General features: G+C 43.2%; 1 protein-coding gene across 8 annotated transcripts in view; it reads right to left on the bottom strand.

Moving 5' to 3' along the window:
* Window positions 1-22,138, bottom strand: part of PITPNM2 (phosphatidylinositol transfer protein membrane associated 2) — a 226,410-nt gene that overhangs the window by 57,098 nt on the left and 147,174 nt on the right. For all 8 annotated transcript variants that reach the window (XM_060785502.2, XM_060785507.2, XM_060785506.2 and 5 more), the window contains 4 exons: window positions 9,657-9,871; window positions 7,879-8,000; window positions 4,376-4,609; window positions 442-768 (listed from right to left, as the gene is read on the bottom strand). In XM_060785502.2, the coding sequence (XP_060641485.2) occupies window positions 442-768; window positions 4,376-4,609; window positions 7,879-8,000; window positions 9,657-9,871 (898 nt within the window). The remainder of the gene's footprint in view (window positions 1-441; window positions 769-4,375; window positions 4,610-7,878; window positions 8,001-9,656; window positions 9,872-22,138) is intronic.

Here is a 22,138-nt window from a genome sequence, read left to right as displayed (position 1 = left end):
GGTGGAGTTCAGAATGCCCTTTGATTGTAGGTGAACTATAAATCCCAGCAACTACAACTCCCAAATGACAAAATCACTCCCCCCCCCCCCCAACCCCATCAGTATTCAAATTCGGGTGTATGGGGTATTCGTGCTAAATTTGGTCCAGTGAATGAAAATACATCCTGCATATTAATGGTTAGGGGTCTCCACAACATGAGGAACTGTATTAAGGGGTCGCAGAATTAGGAAGCTTGAGAAACACTGCTCTATGAGATATTCATTGAAAAACTAGAGCAAAATGTGCTGCAGGATGTCCCTCCCGCAAAAACAAAGTTTTTGCAGTTTAATAAACTTTTCCCAAGTTTTTATGATAGAACCAATTAGAAAATGACATTTATATGGCATAACTATTGGCCACCCTCCAACTTTCTTTCAAAGCTAGCATTGGGCACAACTTACCTCCTTTTTTTGAAGAGGACCTGGAAGATGTTGACCACTGCTTGGTTAACACTCGCCCCGACATGGCTTCGCCCATATTGCTAGCATCATCCACTGCTTCAGTGGATGGAGATATGGCCTTTGATTCGAGATTGGTCTCTTCTGGAGAATCTTTGGGAAGGTGCTGCTCTGGCACGTTCTCATTCAAGCTGTACTGGGCCATCTTCTGAGCCAGCATCAATTGGGTCTCCCTCTCTAGTTGACGGATGTCCTCGATGGTGAGTCCATACCATTCATCCTGCCAGCACCAGGCCTGCCGGTGAGCTCGCACCATCACCCTACGCAAGGCTGGCCAGTGGAGGACAGAGACAGTGAGTATATTACCGTCATTAACTTCATTTCTTAAAACCAAGTCTCAAAACCAAGTGGTCTTAGATACAATACAGGGGAAACAGACAAAGGTTCAGCATTAAAATGGAATTAAACTCTCAACATTAAAATAATTTAAAATAAAACAATTCAAATAACATAAGAAAATATAAAAATATACATCTGAAACAATACAACAACCTCTCAAAAACACTTCCTTTAACAAACTTCAGTTCTTAAAAGCCTGGCAACTGAAGAATAGCAGCAATGGCCATTCTAGCTTCCTTAGGAAGAAAGGTCCAGAATCCGGGACAGTTAGGGCTTGGAATACAGGAAGTCCCCAAGTTACAGTTAAGAACAGGGGTAATACAGCAGGAAGTGAGAGAACTCTGCCCTTTGGAAGGGAAAGCCACTCCTGGAAGAGTTATTATCATGGGGAAAAGGTGTCTCCAATGAAATTTTCTCCCCAATCCTTGTTTCCACAACAAGCCACATTTTTCAAACTCCGATTATCACAGGGACAGAAAGTGAGGTGGAATCTTTTGAACAGGGGCACAGATAGCAAAACAAACACCTAAGGGGTGTTCATCCTTCTCTATGCTACCCAAATCCCGCCCCCCTCTCTCTATATATATTTGGCTGGACTTACACTTAAACAATGTACCTGTTCCAACTTACCCTACAAATTCAACTTAAGAACAAACCTACAGAACCTCTCTTATTCATCACTCGGGGATTGCAAAACAAACACCAAAGGGGTGTTCATCCTTCTCTATGCTATCCAAAGTTTGTTCTCCCCCCCCATTTGTGTTATTGGATCCCACAACAGCATTTGATATGGTCGATCACAATCTATTGACCCAGCACCTAGACATGACTGGGGTTAGGGGGATACCCCTTAAATGGGTGTCCTCCTTCCTCCAGAATCGGGGACAGCGTGTGGTGAGGGGAGGGATGGCTTCCGAGAGATCTCTGCTAACTTGCGGGGTCCCGCAAGGAGCTATTCTCTCTCCTCTATTATTTAACATCTATATGCGACCGCTTGCCCGACTGGTGAGGAGCTTTAGGCTTGAGTGCCACTAGTACGCTGATGACACTCAGCTCATTCTGAGGATGGAGGACCGGCCGGACTCTGTACCCGAAAATTTCCATCAGTGCCTTGAGGCCGTTACTGGATGGTTGCGTGCCAGCAGGTTGAGGGTGAATCCAGCAAAGACGGAGATCCTTTGGCTGGGCCGTCCGGGTGGGAGGGAGATCCAGCTGCCTACCCTGGATGGCGAGACACTATGTCCGTCACCTTCTGTAAAAAGTCTTGGTGTCTTATTGGACCCTCTGCTCACAATGGAGGCCCAGGTCTCTGCTATGAGCAGATCTGCGTTCTTCCACCTACGTCAGGCTAGGCAACTGGCTCCCTACCTGTCTAGGAACGACCTGGCTACGGTGATCCAGGCGACGGTCATCTCGAGGCTTGACTACTGTAACACCCTCTACATTGGCCTTCCTTTGTCAGTGATCCGGAAACTGAAGCTGGTGCAAAATGCGGTGGCCGGCGAAGTGTCGTATCACCCCAATTCTACAACAGCTGCACTGGCTTCCGATTGAGTACGGATTACTTTCAAGGTGCTGGTACTAACCTTTAAGGCCTTATATGGTCTGGGGCCGGCGTACCTGAGGGCCCGCTTATCCCGCTACCAACCCCAGAGATTACTTCAGTCCGAGGACCAAAATTTGCTTGAAGTCCCCAACATCCGGACTTATCATCTGTCCTCTACTAGGCAGAGAACCTTCTCGATCGTGGCCCCTTATTTATGGAATGCCTTGCCAGTTGAAACCTGAACCATCCGAGACCTACTTGCTTTTTGGAAAGCCTGTAAAACCTTTCTCTTCTGACAAGCTTTCGATGGGTGAATAACTCGGGACTATGTCTGTTCTTGTTTTTATTGTATTTTAAAGTTAATTGTATTGATTTAATCTACTGCTGTAAACCGCTCCGAGCCAAATTGGGAGTAACGGTATACAAGTCAAATAAATAAATATATACATATATAAATAATAATAATAATAATAATAATAATATTTGGCTGGAGTTACACTTAAACAATGTACCTGTTCCAACTTATCCTACAAATTCAACTTAAGAACAAACCTACAGAACCTCTCTTGTTCGTCACTTGGGGACTGCAAAACAAACACTAAATTTATTTATTATTTATTATTTATTTGCTTTATTTCTATACCGCGTTTCTCAACCTATAATAGGTAATAAAGCAGTGTTCATCCTTCTCTATGCTATCCAAAGTTTGTTCTCCCCCCTCCCTCTATATATTTGGCTGGAGTTACACTTAAACAATGTACCTGTTCTGACTTACCTACAAATTCAACTTAAGAACAAACCTACAGAACCACTCTTGTTCATCACCCGGGGACTGCCTGGAGTAATCTTTGGACCGCAGCTGCCCCAATCCTCCAGGCTGGGGATTCTGCAAGTTGTATTCCAACACATAAGTTTTCCAAGCTCTGTGATTGGGGTACATCTGGATTCTTGCCCCATCTCAGTGGACAGCTATTCAATACTACTTTCACCCCAAACATTTACAATTCTCTCCTGTACATACGAAGATTCTTTCCCTTCAAATTGTGAATCTGTGACATGGGGTACAATCTCAATAAATGTTAAATGTGGCCAGAGCATCCTAGAAAACTAGAACTGTGTCTAACTCATGGTCTGAATTCTGGTCTTGGATTCCTTTGCCTGGAGATCCAGAGTGATGGCTCCAAAGCGGCATCCCATCTCACCACAGGCCAAGATAGCTCCCATGAGGTTGCTGTATCCTGTGCCTTTAGATCATGTTATGGAAAGAGTTTGTGTCAATGTGACTGGAACTGGGTCCCTGTCCTGCTTGTATGGCCTTGACACCAGCTTCTGTGCCCAATTTGTTTCTACAGCAGTATGTATTGTTTTGGTAGCATTTTTAACAGATAGCATTTTTATTTTATTTTAGATATTTGCAGTTTGTAATTTTAAGTACAGGTAAAAGTTTTCCCCTGACATTAAGTCCAGTCGTGTCCAACTCTGGGAGTTCGTGCTCATCTCCATTTCTAAGCCGAAGAGCCGGAGTTGTTCATAGACGCCTCCAAGGTCATGTGGCTGGCAAGACTGCATGAAGCACTGCCACCTTCCCGCTAGAGCGGTATCGATTGATCTACTCACATTTGCATGTTTTCAAACTGCTAGGTTGACAGAATCTGGGTTTGACAGCGGGAGCTCACACCGTTCCCCGGATTCGAACCTGCGACCTTTTAGTCAACAAGTTTAGCAGCTCAGCAGTTGAACCCACTGCGCCATCGCGAGATCCTTGTAATTTTAGATACTAGACAATTTAACTGGGTTTTTATGTAGATTGTGAGTGGGTTTGAGCTTTTACTATGAAGCCAATGTGGTATAAATCATATAAATCATCAGTTATCCAGGGGTAAGAAAGCTTAGTCCTCCAAATGTTTGCTCTTCTCCAATGTCCATCTGCCATCAACTGAGCTAGGAACACATCCAATGAGAGCTCAAGAGAGAACAAAGTCAAATACTCACCGACGTCGTGAATGAAACGCTCAATTTTGGACTGCATCCCCCAGTATCTGAACTCCACTTTGCACAACTTGTAGGCACACATGATAGCGGATCTTCCAGGGTTGTTCTTGTGCTCTTTAATCCAGTCTTCAGACAGAGGCCCCCTTCCAGTCTTAACAGATGTATACAGCTTGGTATCCTCTTCTGGCTTGTATTCATGTTGAGGGATCGAATCTTTGACAATATCGATGAAATCTAATGGAAAGGGGGGGGGGGGGAGACATTTAAATAAAGTATGGAACAATTTTAAAATAGACCTTAAACCAATTTCCACAAATTATTTTGTTGACGCAAAAACATAAACCTACTAGAATTATCTTTGTTTCCTAAGTGTTAAGACTGAAATAACTGCAGTTTAAAGAGTTTGTGCAAACCTGGCAGAGCTTAGCCAAATTTGTTTTTCTCTGGCAATGCCAAAGATGATCCTTGTTCCTAAGAGAGTCTTCGGGGGAAATATTTAAGCGGGAGGCTCCATATGTATGCAGGGAAACCACCAAACAATGATGTTAGCACAGGCATGGGCAAACTTTGGTCCTCCAGGTGCTTTGGACTTCAACTCGCACAATTCCTAACAGCCACGGGCCCCTTCCTTTTCCCCTCAGCCGTTGAAGTCCAAAACACCTGAAGGACCAAAGTTTGCCCACACCACCCTCAGCAGTCACTGATTCATGTGCTCAAGGAATGCTCTGTTTAAGACAGGGCTCAAAACACACCAAGATCAACCAGAAATGTGCAATTTGGGGACATGAGGAACTGCCAACAGTCAATCTAGATCAGGATTGTGTTTCCGTATCATCTGAGAGGCAGGAGCTCTGGACCGTTTCAAACAGGACTTTTCCCCAACCTTATCTGGAGATGTCAGGGAACCTTTGTTAGTAATATTACATGTAATATAAAATATAACTATAATATTGTTTTATTAGTAGTAGTATTATATTGTATTACATTATAATATTATAAATATTATATGTATAAACAATATATTATATTATATTATATTATATTATATTATATTATTAGTATAACACAGGAGACAAGGTGGAACTGTCTTCCTGGCCCCCTCTCTCTTCACTCTGGCCCAGAGCAGCAGTTGGTGCTGGAGGGAGGGGCTCCCGACTGATGGCATAGGCAGGAGATAAGGTGGAACTGCCTTATTATTATTATTATTATTATTATTATTATTATTATTATTTGAAACACAACAAGATGAGTTCACAGCAGACACTCTGCTGGCTGTTGCATTGGCTCACATGTCGAACACTTCCCACGTGTCTAGGACTGTGTGATGTATCGGCGAATAATGCATGCAGATCCCAGTAAGGTGGCCTTCTGAAGCTGGCAGATGGCAATTTTGTCAGTGCTGGTTGTGTTTAAATGCAGGCCAAGGTGTATATTGCTTATTGTATTTATATGTTTTATATTTTACTGCGATGTTTATTTTTTGTAATTTGTATTTTAGTTTATTGTAATTTGTTGTTTGGGCTTGGCCTCATGTCAGCCACGCCGAGTCCCCGTTGAGGAAGATGGTGATGGGGTATAAATAAAGTTTATTATTATTATTATTATAAAATCTTTAGGCACTGCACCCACTGTGCCGATCACCATTGGGACCACCTTGACTGGCTTGTGCCAGAGTCTTTGCGGTTCAATCTTAAAATCCTCATATCGTGTCAGCTTTTCCAGTTGTTTCTCTTCAATCCTGCTGTCACCTATTATTATTATTATTATTATTATTATTATTATTATCACCATCCTCTATCACCTGAGGTGGCCGTATCACACTGCCTAATAGTAAGATGAGATATGGTTAGTAAAGGTAAAGGTTTCCCCTTGACATTATGTCTAGTCGACTCCAATTCTGAGAGGTGGTGCTCATCTCCATTTCTAAGCTGAAGAGCTGGTGTTGTCCATAGATACCTCCTAGGTCATGTGGCCAGCATGACTTCATGGAGCACCATTACCTTCCTGCCAAAGCAGTACCTATTGATCTACTCACATTTGCATGTTTTTGAACTGCTAGGTTGGCAGAAACTGGGGCTAACCATGGGAACTTACCCTGTCCTCGGATTCGAACCGCCAATCTTCCAATCAACAAGTTCTGTAGCTTAGCAGTTTAACCCGCTGCGCTACTGTGGCCCTTTGATGTGGTTAGATGTTCTCAATCCCACATGATAAAGAAGGCTCGTCTTGGGCTAAAGCGGGAGGGAGCAAAGTGTGGCCCTCTGGATTAGAATTCCCACTGGCTCCAGTCAGCAGAGTCAATGGTGAAAAAATGGAAGGAATACAGGTCCAACTATTTCCCATTCTTGATCTAAAAGCTCCTTCCAAATTATCAAACAAACAAACTACAGTTGCACAGTTTGCAATAGTTTGCTTAATGTTGCTACCAGAGGGAAATGTAATTTATTTATTTATGACATTTATATGGTGCCTTCTCACCCCGAAGGAGACTCAGTGTGGCTTACAAGATATATATACATACAATATATTATATTATTAGCATAGTACAATATCAGTATTAAATATTACTATATTGTACTATACCATTATATTGTAATATCATTAGTAATATTTTCTATATTTTTATATATTTCAAATATATTTCCATATTATATTCTATATAATAATTTTCTATATTTCTATATATAAATAGTTTCTACTGGGTGGGAAGAAGGACATTACTACATGAGGCATAGACTGGATCTACCCTGCCCTCTGTCCCAGATCTGATCACAGATTATCTGCTTTGAACTGGTTTATATGAATCTCCACTGTCATATGATCTGGGATAAGCAGATAATCTCAGATCAGATCCTGAGATATGGCAGTGCAGATCCAGCCACAGTGGACCTGGAAGATCTAGAGGCCAACCTTCCCCAAACCAGTGCCCTTCTGATGTGTCAAGACTACAGCTCCCATCATTTCCAGGCAGCACATTAGAAAGCAGTGGCATGGACAGAAATTATGGTTTCATTTGCCAATCCTGTACAACAAACCTCTTTCAGCTGGATTTTTCCACTCTTTAAAATCTTGGCGTCTTTAACCAAGACATAAATAAGGAGAATGAGGCGAAGGTGTAGATATGAAGCAGAACTAATTAACAGTTCTCTTAAAACACAGACGGAGGCAGAAATTGGTGTCAGGGGGCCTTTAAATTTCAGGTGGAAAAGTATGTCAAGTTAATTCTCTCAAAGAATTAACTGGTCTATTGGTTTGAAATAAAACGGCGTGCACACAGACACGATTACCATGCACAGTGATGGGAATGAGGATTGCAATTCCCAATGGCAATGCTAGCTGAGGGATTCTAGAGGCTGTAGCTCCAAAAAAAGGTTTCCAGAGTATCAGGAGGAGACCGAGGCATGTATACACACACACACACACACACACACACACACACACACACACATGCACAAGAGCAACACTGATGTCAGATAAAAAGAATAGAAATGAGGAATATTCACCAATAACGGTCTGCCTTTTTTCTGCAGAGGAAAGGTTGAACACATTGGCTTGCTCTCCTGAGTCAGGTAAATAATAGGTTTCAATATCAATAGAGAATTTTTCCACAAACGGGCATGTGTACCTGAAAGAGAAAATACAGGTTTACATGAAAAGTCTCCTCGCGCCACAGCGCTTAAAAGAAAAACCATAACCGCCATACACACAGCATATTACAAATGCAGATGCTTTCCAGAGTGAAAAGAAGCCTCAAGGGGAGAGGGTAACACATAATTTATTAACACCTTGCTTCTCATGCTTCTGGAAGCATGGCAAAAATCAGGCAAGCTCACTATCCTATACATAATGATTTGGGGAGAACTGTATACCTATAACGGTTGAAAATAAGCAGCCATAAAGGTAATACATGGCTGAATACTTAAAAGGAAGAACTAACACAACATCTGTGGTCGCTTTTGCAAAAAAACAAAAACAATGCCAAATCGTATACACATAATAAAAGTGAAAATATGTATGTCTGTATGTGGCAGGGATGTCCGCTTACACACCTAGAGCTCCCACTACTCAGGAGACACCAATGGCTCTGCCTCCAATGACATTGCAGGTTATAGTGAGTGCCGTAAACATATCCAAGAGCCCTGCCAATGTCCCCCACAAACACCATATTACCCACCACCCAAGTGAGGGCTTTCATACGGAGACAATTCCATCCTAGATTTTCTGTTTTTCCTCCACCACAGACAGTGTTTCTGACTCTCTCCATTGGTGTGGAATTTGCATGGCCTTGCCCACTGCCTCTCCATTAACCCTTTCCTATTCTTTTCTATGGCACACAGCAAACAGAGGAATTATCAACAACTGAACATACTGGAGAGCTTTGGGGAGAATTCACCATGATTTCTAGGAGTTGTAGGTATTGGGATGTATAGTTCATTTGCAATCTAACAGCACTCCAAATTCCACCAACGATGAACCTGGAACTAACTTGGCACACAGAACCCCCATGACCAACAAAACATATGGAGGTCTTTGGAGGGATTTAGAGGAGTTGTAGTTCACCTAAATCCAGAGCGCAGTATGAACCCAAACACCGATGAATCTGGACCAAACTTGGCACACAGACCTGATATGCTGAAATTTGATTACTGGAGGGGTTTGAGGGGAACTGGCCTTCCTTTCTGGGAGTTGTAGTTCACCCACAAACAGAGAAACGGTGACTTTCACCGATAATGGACCTGGATCAAATTTGGTACACAGAACTCCCATGACTAACTCAACCTACTGGAGGAGTTTGAGGGGACTGACTCACCATAGTGGGAGTTGTCGTTTACCCTACAGCCAGAGAGCACACTGAATCCTACCAATTATGCATCCAGAGCAAACTTGCCCAACATAACAAACTTTAAGTACTGATGGAAGTTTCTCGGGGTTAACCTGGCATGATGGTGGTTGTACTTAATCCACAACATTATGCATTTTGTACTATTAAAAATTAACTTTTTCAAATAACTTGGGCAACGCTAGGTACCCAAGCTAGTTTGATTATACATTCCAGAATCCTCTGGCAAGTATGGCCTCTGCCTATGCTGACCAGGAGATTCTGGGATTTCTTCTTCAAAGCTCTATTCTCACAATCATGGCAAGAGTAGCTGCCAGAAGGAAGGCGGTCACCACCATTAGTCTTCCTCACTTCCTATGGTCTACTCACTGCATCAGCCAAGGCTAGTATTTTCAAAAGCACTCAGTGTATTCAAATGAGAAATGTAGAAAGAAGCCATACCTTGTCCTTGTATAAGGATAGGCGTTCCACGACTCCTCTTCAACTCGCAACGCTGCCTTTGGCAATATAGACCGAAACCAACTGGGAATGTGCATGCCAATATGATATACTTTATGTGTATACTGCCCACTGCCACCAGGACCATCGGTGTATGGCCTGTTCTCCAAAATCTCCACACCACTTCCTTCTCCACATGTTTCTTCCCGGCTCTTTTTCTGAAAGAATAATGACCAACAAGGATAAACAGATCAAATTGTGCAAATTATCCTGAAGTTAACTGGGGCCCCGTCTACATTGCTTTATAACATCTAGATTATCTGCTTTGAACTGGATTATATGTGAGTGCAGAATTATATAATGCAGATGAAAGCAGACAGTCTGTATTATCTGCTTTGATAATCTGGGTTATATGGCAGTGTAGATCTAATCTGAAGGAGTCCTAAAGACTATGGTTTCTACTTATTAAGTGACTTCTGAAATGTGCTTTCTGCACCCATTATCCCTTGTATCTAATGAGGCATTACAGGTAGCACTCTGATGAAGACCTTGCCCCTGCTGGGTCTTATAAACAGAAATATTTCAGTCTTCACTTTTTTCCATCCAGATGTTCTTAAACAAAGAAATAATGAGTTTAGTCCAGACTTTGTCCTGGTGAGAACAAACTCACTGAAATCTGTAAATTAGCCATGCCTAAGCATTGATTAAAACCGCCCTACTCCACAAATGAGTAAATCTACTCCACCTCATGGTATATCCCCCCCCCCCGTAACCTTCCCCCCTTCGGTGTGCTTTTGTTAAGTGCTCTTGAAAGGGCTGGTACTTGGGGAATTGAAGACAAGCCGAGATTAAAGTTATGAATTGACTGTAAAAGACACTTCAATAACGACATTTTATTTCTGGCTGGCAAACAAGATTAAAAGAAAATTCCATTTAATAAAAAGAATAATTAATAACACAGAAGATCTTAATCTCTGTCTGAGGACAAGACAGCGAGTAAACTTGCTGGGAAGGGCTGCCAAAGCCTCTCTGCCTCTGATCCGCGGAGCACCAATGCAGGCAAAGAATTGCCTTGCCCTCCGTTAATAGACAGAGCTTCTGCAAACAACTGGCTGTAGATAGTGATGGTGAGAAAAGCTCTGATGGGTTATTAGGGGAGCCCCTTTCCTAGAATGCTTATTATTGGCCTTTACTCACCTTTTTATCAGTACCGAAATCCTTCTGGGGAACATCAAAGTTCCCAGGGATGAGGTGGTAACAAGGTAGGAACGGTTATGTATGGACTAATGGAATCGGGATTTGCGCATAGATGGTGATGCTGTACATAACAGACACCAGTTTCTCCCTATTTCCTCTGATTTTTGAGATACAGAACATATAACACATACTAATATCTGCTCACCCATAGAAAACCATAACAATATCTAAGAAACTATTTATTTATTTAACAGCATTTGTAGCCTGCTTTTCTCTACCCCGGAGGGGACTCAAGGTGGCTTACAAGTAGGCAACCATACGAAGTCATATGATACTCACAATTACAAATGATTTTGTCATTTGGGAGTTGTAGTTGCTGGAATTTATAGTCCACCTAAAATCAAAGAGCATTCTGAACTCCACCAACGATGTTTATTGACAGTGTTTTATTGACAGTTTTTCAACATCTATCACCCATGCTGTTATCCATTCCCTGGTATTGGTACTTGTTAACCCTTCTGCTAACTGACTGTGGGATAGAGAAGGAGTGGAGCGGACTAGAGGGTTCCGGAAATAGCATAGTCGGGGTAAGAAACGAATGGAAGGAAAAACCATGGCGAATTGAACCTGCAACAAATCAAATAATCAGCAGTGAAGCATGGGTTGAAGTTATGGATGTTGATTGCGTCATGGAGGAGGGAGGGTGTTCTGTCAGCCGAGGAGCCCCCATAGAAGTCGTGGTGGGGAGGGGGAGATACGGGAAAGGGAGACCTTTAATTCGGCCTAGGGTTCGTGGATCAACATTAGTAATTCCAAATCGGTCTCCTGATGTGGTAAGTTGGTGTAACCAGGATGGCGGTCCCTCCGAATTGAAGGTAGTGCTGTTGAACGCCAGATCTGTCAATGGCAAAACAGCTTTCATCCAGGATTTAATCCTGGATGAACGGGCAGATCTGGCGTGCATCACAGAGACCTGGCTGGATGAAGCTGGAGGTGTGAATTTAACCCAGCTTTGCCCGCCAGGTTTCTCTGTGCAGCACCAACCGAGATCCGGAGGGCGGGGAGGCGGGGTTGCAGTGGTCTATAGAGATTCCATCCCTCTGACCAGGGGCCCCATCCCGCAGTCAACAAATTTTGAATGCGTCCACCTGAGGGTGGGTGACCGGGACAGAATAGGGATTCTGTTAGTGTACCGTCCACCTCGCTGCACTACAGTCTCCCTGCCTGAGCTAGCGGGGGTGGTCTCGGACCTGGCATTGGAGTCCCAACGGCTGCTTGTGCTGGGGGACTTCAATGTCCATGCCGACGCCGCTTTATCGGGAGTGGCTCAGGACTTCATGTCTACCATGGCAACCATGGGGCTGTCCCAACAGGTATCTGGCCCCACCCACAGTGCTGGACACACATTGGACTTGGTTTTCTGCCAGGGATGGGAGGAAGGTGGTGGTGTTGAGGAGTTGTCCATCTCTCCGTTGCCATGGACCGACCACCACCTGGTCAGTTTTAGACTCACTGCACCCCCCAACCTCTGCAGAGGTGGAGGACCCATTAAGCTGGTCCGCCCCAGGAGGCTTATGGATCCGGATGGATTCCTGATGGCTCTTGGGGAATTTCCCGCCACCTCGGTTGGTGATCCTGTTGATGCCCTGGTCGCTCTCTGGAATGGGGAGATGGCTAGGGCAATAGACACGATCGCTCCAGAACGTCCCCTCTCAAGTAGCCAAGCTAAACCAGCCCCTAGGTTCACTGAGGAGCTGGCAGCGTTGAAGTGAAAGAAGAGGGAACTAGAGAGCGTGTGGCGTTCGGATCCGAGCGAGCCAAATCGAACACGGTTTGTGTCCTTTCTAAGGGCATATGCCGTGGCAATAAAAGCCGCAAAGAAGACTTTCTTTGCGGCCACTATTGCGTCTGCAAAGAACCGTCCGACTGAACTGTTCCGAGTTGTCAGAGGCCTTTTAAAACCCACCACGTAGGATGGGTGCCCTGATGACTCGGCAGCTCACTGTGAAGCCTTTGCTCAGTTCTTTGCAGACAAAGTCGCCTTGATCCGCTCTGGTCTGGATACCATATTAACGGCAGTCTCTGAGGATGTAACACGAGCATCTGCTTGTCCAGTTTTGATGGATTCATTTCAATTGGTGAAACCCGAGGATGTGGACAAGGTGCTTGGAGGAATGAGGGCTACCACATGCATCCTAGACCCCTGCCCATCCTGGCTTCTGAAGGAGGCCAGAGGGGGATTGGCCGAGTGGGTGAAGGTCGTGGTTAATGCCTCCCTTCGGGAAGGCAAAATTCCAGCCAGCTTAAAACAAGCTGTAATAAAACCGCTGTTGAAAAAACCATCACGGGACCCCACTCAATTGTCAACTATCGGCCTGTTTCCAATCTCCCCTTCTTGGGCAAAGTCCTGGAACGTGTGGTGGCCTCACAACTCCAGGCATTCTTGGTAGACACTGATTATCTGGATCCGGCACAGTCTGGCTTTAGGCCGGGACATGGTACCGAGACAGCCTTGGTCGCCTTAGTGGATGATCTGCGCCGGGAGCTCGACAGGGGGAGTGTGTCCCTGTTGGTGCTGCTGGACCTCTCAGCGGCCTTCGATACCGTCGACCACGGTATCCTTCTGGGACGCCTCGCGGGGATGGGTCTTGGAGGTACTGTTTTACAGTAGCTCCGCTCATTCCTTGAGGGTCAGTCTCAGAAGGTGTTACTGGGAGACTCCTGTTCAACCCCACAACCTTTGTCTTGTGGGGTTCCTCAGGGTTCAATACTGTCTCCCATGTTGTTTAACATATACATGAAGCCGCTGGGAGAGATCATCCGGAGTTTCAGAGTGCGATGTCATCTGTACGCGGATGACGTCCAGCTCTGTCACTCCTTTCCACCTGCTACTAAGGAGGCTGTCGAGGTCCTGAACCGGTGCTTGGCCGCTGTGATGGTCTGGATGAGGGCGAACAAATTGAAATTGAATCTAGACAAGACAGAGGTACTCCTGGTTAGTTGTAAGGCCGAACAGGGTATAGGGTTACAGCCTGTGTTGGATGGGGTCGCACTCCCCCTGAAGACGCAGGTTCGCAGTTTGGGTGTGATCCTGGACTCATCGCTGAGCCTGGAACCTCAGGTTTCAGCGGTGACCAGGGGAGCATTCGCACAGTTAAAACTCGTGTGCCAACTGCGCCCGTACCTTGGGAAGTCTGACTTGGCCACGGTAGTCCACGCTCTGGTTACATCCCGTCTAGACTACTGCAACGCTCTCTACGTGGGGTTGCCTTTGAAGACGCTCGGCAGCCATGATATTAACAGGAGCGGAGCGCAGGGAGCATACAACTCCTCTGCTGCACCAGCTCCACTGGCTGCCGATTTGCTACCAGGCTCAATTCAAAGTGCTGGCGTTGGCCTATAAAGCCCTAAACGGTTCTGGCCCAAGTTTGGGTGTGATCCTGTATTTCTGCCTATCAGCCCGCCAGGACCCTAAGATCTTCTGGGGAGGCCCTGCTCTCTATCCCGCCTGCTTCACAGGTGCGGCTGGCGGGGACGAGAGACAGGGCCTTTTCTGTGGTGGCCCCCCGGCTGTGGAACGCCCTTCCTATGGAGGTAAGATCAGCCCCGTCACTAATGGTGTTCCGAAGAAGATTAAAAACTTGGATGTTTGAACGGGCATTCGGTTAAACAGTGCAATGAATGTGATGATTACAGGAATGGAAATTTGGACGACGGATTGGATCACGACTCTAGTTATGAGATGCATTGTGTTGTCTATTGTTGTGTCAATATTGTATATTATGCTTTTATGGTTTTAAATTGTATATCGTTGATTGTTTTTTATCCTTGTTGTAAACCGCGTTGAGTCGCCTGTTGGGCTGAGAAACTGCGGTATACAAGTAAAGTAAATAAATAAATAAATAAATAAATAAACGATGGAATTGAACCAAACTTGGCACACAGGACTCCCATGACCAACAGAAAACACTAGAAGGGTTTGATGGGCATTGACCTTGAGTTTTAAGAGTTGTAGTTCACCTACATCCAGAGAGCACTGTGGACTCAAATAATGAAGGATCTAGACCAGTGATGGGCAACCTTTCCAGCTTGGTGTGTCAAAATTCACCAAAAAAACCGAGCATAATTCAGGTGGGGTGCCACTTTGAGAAAAAAAAAAACCTACATAATTTTGTGATATTTATAGTTTAAATAACAAAAATGCATAATGGGAGGAGAAATTCTTTAACTAAGCTGCCTATTAGTGACTTTTTTGTTGCTGAATTTCATTGACCAAATGTTCAATTGAAGATTGGTATTTTGTACACTTCAAGCCCAAGCAAGTGCTACTAACATCATCTGTCAATCTGTTTCTTTTGATGGTTTTGATATTATTTAACACTGAGAATAAGGTCTCACAAAAGTACGTAGAGGGAAAAATTGTGAGTAAAGCCATGTCAGACTACACAGAGAAGCCATTAAAATCCACAAGCATGTGGACAATTTCAACAGAAAAGAGGAAACCATGAAAATGAACAAAATCTGGCTACCAGTATTAAAAAAACCCTCTAAAATCAGGACAGTAAAGAAAGAGCAACACTCAGGAAACAGAGGAATTCCAGACAAGAATCAGTCAGACCCAGCTAACACCTCCCAACAAAAGATTCCCCTGAGCAGGAAGGAGCCAGACTTTGAAGCTGCCAGGCCATTCAAGGCTAATCAACATGGCCAATTGCAACATTCACACTTGCCTCCAACAGACAAGAGTTCTTTCTCCCACCCTGGATGTTATTCCACAGATATATAAACCCTAAAAAACAGGGAATTTCCAGACAAGAATCAGTCAAGGCCAGCTAACACCTCCTAACAAAGGTTTCCCCTGAGCAGGAAGGAGCCAGACGTTGAACCTGCAAGGCCATTCAAGGCTAATCAAAATGACCAATTGCAACATTCACACTTGCCTCCAACAGACAAGAGTTCTTTCTCCCATCCTGGACGTTATTTCGCAGGGATATAAACCCCACTTGCCTAGTTTCGAACAAACCTCTAAGGATGTGAGAGAAACGTCAGGAGAGAATGCTCCTGGAACAGAGGGGTTTGGCTGAGGAAAAAAAAAAGACCCCAGCAACCAAGCACATGCCTGCCTCCCTCCGCCAAAGGGGGCCAGATCAAAGGCGCCGCAGGGTGATTGGCAGCCGAGGGACGGGGCTGGAGGATTCTTTCTCCCAAGATGTGCTCCTGCCTTAAAGAGACAGTACACTGTTTTTCTCTCTCCTTTCCCTCTCTTTTGCCCGCTTGGAGAAGCGAGCAAGCAAGCAACCCACAGCCAGGGATTTGGCAAAAAGTTGCTTCAGCCGCCCCTGATACAGCCCCATACTTCTCTGTATGCAGTCGCATGTGGCCACGTGTCATAGAAAATGGCTACGCGTGTCAGTGCTGACACGCATGTCATAGGTTCGCCATCATGGATCTAGACTAAACTTGGCACAAATACTCCATATGCCCAAATATGAACACAGATGGAGTTGGGAGGAAATAGACCATGCATTTGGGTGTTGTAGTTACTGGGATTTATAGTTCACCTACAATCAAAGAGCATTCTGAACTCCACCAAGTATTGAATTGGGCCATTCTTCTGACAAAGAACCCTCATGACCAACAGAAAATACTGTGTTATCTGGTGGTCTTTGATGACCCTTCTGTGTGTGTGTGTGTTTTGGTTTTTTTTTTTTGGTTGGGCTGTGTAGTTATCAATATATCCCAAGATCTCCAATAATTCTGAGTAAGACACACTTGTCTATGATAGATGGTTTTCCCCAAATTAATGTGCCCCATAAAAAGAAGGCACTGTCTAGATATGTAACTGCCTGTCCTTCTTTCATAGGTAAGTGGGTATTTTTAATACCTAATTCTTTCCTCCTCCTCCTCCTGATACTCCAGGGAGGGCAAAACAAGAGAGAGAAATCCTAATTGGAGATCAGAACCTAAGAGATGATGTCCCCTTTGATATGTCCCAAGGGAGACATTTCAGCCTCCAACAGACTGGAAGAGTGACTTGGAACTATTAGAGGTACGTCATGGCTAATCGCGCCAAGCCCTCTTATATTGTATTACAACAGAAAATCCACTCATCCCTTTAGAACATTCCCCCTTCCCTGCTGCCAACTTCCAGCATTCTGGATGGCTCCCATCAATCGCATTCCAGCACAGATGGCGACACAGATCCAACCCAGCTGAAGGAACCGCATTACATGACTTGTAAAAGGGTAACCCATGGAAACAGATGTACCCTGGTAGTAAGAAAGGGAGCGACTTTAGAAAGTGTTTACTAAAATAAACCACCCAGCAGAGTGGCATAACAGTACTTAACATGTGACCTTTGGAGAGCGGTTATGGAAAGAACAATTCCAGTGAGTGTCATTAAAACAGTACTATACAATTCCTTCCCCATCACAAGAATTATCACAATCTAGAACTGAAAAGTCACAAACAAGAGAAATGATACAAGCAAGCTGAGACACAGACTCAGAATCATAGAAACCTAGAGTTGGTAGGGACTACAAAGGGCATCTAGTCTAACCCTCTGCCATGTTGGAATGCACAAGTAAAGCGCTTTTGAAAGCTGGTCATCCAATTTCTTTTTAAAGATCTACAAAGATCAAAAGCAATCTATTTCACTGTACACATTAGTACACATTATTAAGGGCCTTAATAATGTTTGGGTGGAATCTCTTTTCTTGTAATTTTAATCCAGTGGTCTGTATTCCAGTCTCTGGAGCAGAAGAAAACAAGCTTGCTCTCTCTTCTATATGACATCGTTTCAGATACTGAAATATGGCTTTTATGTCACTCCTCAGCCTTCTCTTCTCAAAGCTAAACTTACCAAGCTCTCTAAGCCGTTCCTCATAAGATGACATCTGATCATCTAGGTGGTCAATATTGTTTCTGAACTGCGATGCACAGAACCAAGCACAGTATTTCAGATGAGGGCTGACCAAAGCAGGAGAGGGTGGCCCTACTGCTTCCTTCATGGACACTATACTCTTGTTAATGTGGCCAAACAGGAAATTGGCTTTTTTGGGCGCCACATCCCACTTACGACTCAGATCCCCACTATTCATTTATCTCCAGGATGAAGAACAACTACTGCTGAGCACTATTTTCAGTCTGTCAACCAATTAGAGATCCACCTAGGAGTAGCACTGTTTAGTCCACAGTGTAATAGCTTTCCAGTAAGAATATCATGGGGGACCTTGACAATCAGGGTATATCACATCCGCAGCACTCCCTTGATCTACCAAGCTTGAAACGGTATTTAAAAAGAGATAAAATTAATCCAACATGACTTGTTTTTGAAAACCTCATGCTGGTTCTTAGTAAGAACACATTCCTTTCTAAATGTGCACAGACTAGATTTGTTCTATCTAGTACCTTTCAGGCTGAGATTTGCACCTGATGAAGTGGACCGAAGTTCATAGCAGCTCATCCTAGAAATGTCTATTCCTTACTTAATCCCAAAGGCAATACAGGAGTCTTCTGTGTCTTGATTCTAGACTAGAAGCCTAAAGGAGGCTCCCAAGACTCTACTGACAGCAAAGGAATTGCTGTGTGATGAGCTGGTTGCTTTCTATTGTCTCCCTCCTACACCACACTCCAAAGCCTTCTGTAAGGCACACACTCAGCTGATTATAACAGACAATTTGTGCTCCCCTGTCAACTGGATCACTTATACTGCAATTATTCAGTGACAAAACACAGTGATTGCAATATAAATACACTAAGGAAAATGACCCATGACAGAAAAATGTGAGGCAGAAGAGAAAAGCAGTATTTAACTATTTTGTCAAGTGAGTTAGCAGACAGGCTATGAATTCTGCCAGGTAAGAGAATTACTCACCTCCCAATTGGGTTTGTGAGGGACTGCTTCCTAGATGTTAGTGAGGTCAAGGTGCATACAACTCTCTCCTGTTAAATGTCTACATCTATGTCTGAGCAAGCACAGCAAGTGTCTGAGGATTTGTCAGAGGATGAGGGGGATGATGGGTTTCAAAATGAGGAGTCTGTGTGTGAACTGAGAGACTTGCAGGCCTCAGATCAGAGAGAATTGCAGGCAGATGAGACCGAGGCAGAGGAGGCCAATGTTTTGGATTCCAGTGCTGGCTCCCAGGAAACAGGAGAAAGTGAAAGTCCTTGGGCTGATGGGGAGTTTTCCCAGGAAACTAATTACGCCTGAGAATGGAGGGAGTAAAATACAGACAAACTAGATATTCTTACAGAATCCATGGAAAGACCTTAAAGTACAGATGTGTTCAGCATGATGTCATGGGTGCCTGCATGGGCTTAAATTAAGTAGTTTGTTTTCAAGTCTCTCAGGGGAGACAATGTTGTGAAAAGAATTCTTTTCCTGTCTCTGCTCTCAAGTTCATGATTCAGGTTTCATGTTCTGGATAATGTCTTTGTTCCTGTAAGTGATTGCCTTGGAAGAAGCACCCATTTCTAATTTATGGATTCATGTTTGAATAACTGCCATGAATTCTGGTTCTCTTGACTTTATGTACTTTGCCATTTTTGGATTGCTGCTATTTTGTATTTCCTACTTTTGGATTACTACTATTTTGTATTTCCTATTCTACTGACTCCTTTGGAAATGTTCCCTTTCCCACTTCTTAACTGCTTTCCTTAATAAACATTTCTAAATATTATTATTGGACTCTGGTGTGGTGATGGGTGAAAAGGTGTTTCGGTGCTAGAGTGCAACAATCACCTTTTAAAATTGTACCTCAAATATGGACAAAACTCTCTTAAGAAGATATGAGTTTTATCTCAGATTTGATAAAATGATGATTAAGATATAACAGAGAGTCAACAGCTTCATGGAAGAGATCCATATACCGAAGGAGCAAGTTAAATTCCTGATATTTCCAGTTAATATAACGAAAAGACTGAGCAGCAGGCATAGGACCCTGGACCCTACTCAGTTTCATTTATACTTTGCATAAGGCTGCTCCCTATATTCCCACGACAAACGTTATGGTCATATCTAGACCTTAAAAAATACTTTTTGAGACGACAACACCCAGAATTCCCAGCTAGCTCATGCTGACTGAGAGATTCTGAGAGTTGTGATCCTAAAGACTACCTCTCCCACATTCATATCCTGGGACAGACTTGGTTGGAACTGAGCAGACAACATCACGATACCATTCAGTCTGGGTGAACATAAAGGAGAGAATACATCAGGATAAAAGGGAAGAAACACTTCAGAGTTAAGATTTGAAGGTCACTGTGGTAAAGAAAGCAAACCTAAGGCCAAAAAAGCATTGTTTTCAGAGATGTTGAGAAATAAATCGTACTTCCCTAAGCAGGACCAATTCTGAGAAAACAATAAGGCAAAACTTGAAATGTAATCTCCAAACAACAAAAGAAAACTAATTTCTGTTGTCTGCTATTGCCACTTCTTTTTCAGATATCATACAATTACCGCCTGGGATTTCAGCAAAATAAAATACTAATTATTTCCCTAACCTTTCAAATATGTTTGTTTCCAAAACATCTGGCTAAATGGACTATGCTGCTGTGTATGCCTTAGAAGTCCTTTGATTAGGTAATAATGACATTAAGGATTTGCTTTATGACCAATCTTCTTAGTGTATTGCAGATCTGATGAGCTTTCTTGCCCATCTGTTGACCTGTTACTTTTCATTGTGGAACTTGAGAAGAACTTAGAAAGGTTATTTTTGGACTACAGTTCCCAGAATCCTCTAACCAGTGGCTGGTGAAGCTGAGAGATGCTCGGATTTTCTAAGTTTTGAACTCAAGGAAATGTAAGTTGAGTTCCAGGTGATATAGAATCTATGGATTGTACCATAACGTCAGCACTAATAACCTAACAAAATGAGAGAGCATGGTTTGAAACAGATTCTTTCCCCTTGCCCTTTTCCCATTTAGAGTTTCGGAATTGCCTGTCTCCTGGACAAATTGATATTCCATATCCTATAACAGCGTTAAATGCCTCTGTGTGCAAAAGGGGAAAACAACCAGGCGTAAATACACTCATCAGTATGTGTTTGTTGTAGCGCTAACCTTTGTGACGTCTACCATCCAAGAGCCATGAATAAATGGGAGGATGACAGATTTCTTTGCTGGGAACAGTAATTAAGAACCATCTCAAAATCAGAACCCTACTGTTTAATCTTGACAAAATTACCTTCAGAGATAGATGACTTTCTAATGGATTTTTGTGGCTCAAGATCTATGGCTAACAATAGCTCCATTTATATTGCAGCCATTTGTAGGTGCACGGCTTTATCTTGTACTTTTTCATCATGGTATAAGACACATCCCGGTATTGTTAAGCAAATCGTCGGGATCATTCCTTCTGACATGTAGCTCATTTAAAGGAATCCTTCTACGAAGCTGAGAAATTTATGATCTGGTTATAGAGACAGTGACAAAACAAGGTAGCACTTAGATATTTTTCATGTTTGAAGTCTTTCATAATTTTTAGGAACTGGGTGCCGTTAAAAGGAGGATGCTCCCCCCATTTCAGATCATGGAATGACTTTCTCAGGAGCCATCATGGCCAGCTCAACTGATTATTTTTCTAATAATACTTTATTTATATTCTGCCCTATCTCCGCAAGGGGACTCAGGGTGGATTACAACTCACGAAAAACACATAGAGGCAAACATTTAATGCCTCACCACAAAAGCTGACAAGGATACAATTAACAACCCACCCAATCCTAAACTAACCTAATTCTAAATAATTAACTGGTCATTTGCAAACCTTATGAGTGCCAAAAGCATACTAATTCACAATTTTATTTATTTATTTATCTATTTACGATATTTCTATCCCATCTTTCTCAAACTCGAAGATGACTCAAGGCGGCTTACAACCTGGCAGCCATTTGATGCCGTAACCATATACAGTATAAAATTTAAACATGTAATCAGATTTATCAAATCGTATAATAAAAACTATTTAAAAATACATAAAAACCAGTCTTTTCATTTTTCATCACGTTATTCAAAAACATCATCTGAACCATTCCATAATTCAGTTCCATATGAGCCCATATTTAACTATTGCACTTTATTCCCAAAGGCTTCTTCAAAATGCCAGGTTTTTACTTTTCTCTGAAAAGTCAGAAGAGAAGGGGCTGATAACATTTTGCGATAACATTACCTATGGCAAGTAGTATAAAAAAAAGGATTAGCAACAGTGATGATTTGTTTCTACTTTAAAAATTGTTCTTTGACCTTAGTTAAGAACATAAATGAGATAAAGGCTAGGGAATCTTTTT

The sequence above is a fragment of the Anolis sagrei genome, chromosome X (assembly GCF_037176765.1).
Source record: "Anolis sagrei isolate rAnoSag1 chromosome X, rAnoSag1.mat, whole genome shotgun sequence".
Classification (NCBI taxonomy): domain Eukaryota; kingdom Metazoa; phylum Chordata; class Lepidosauria; order Squamata; family Dactyloidae; genus Anolis; species Anolis sagrei.
This window is presented reverse-complemented; position numbering and strand designations above follow the sequence as displayed.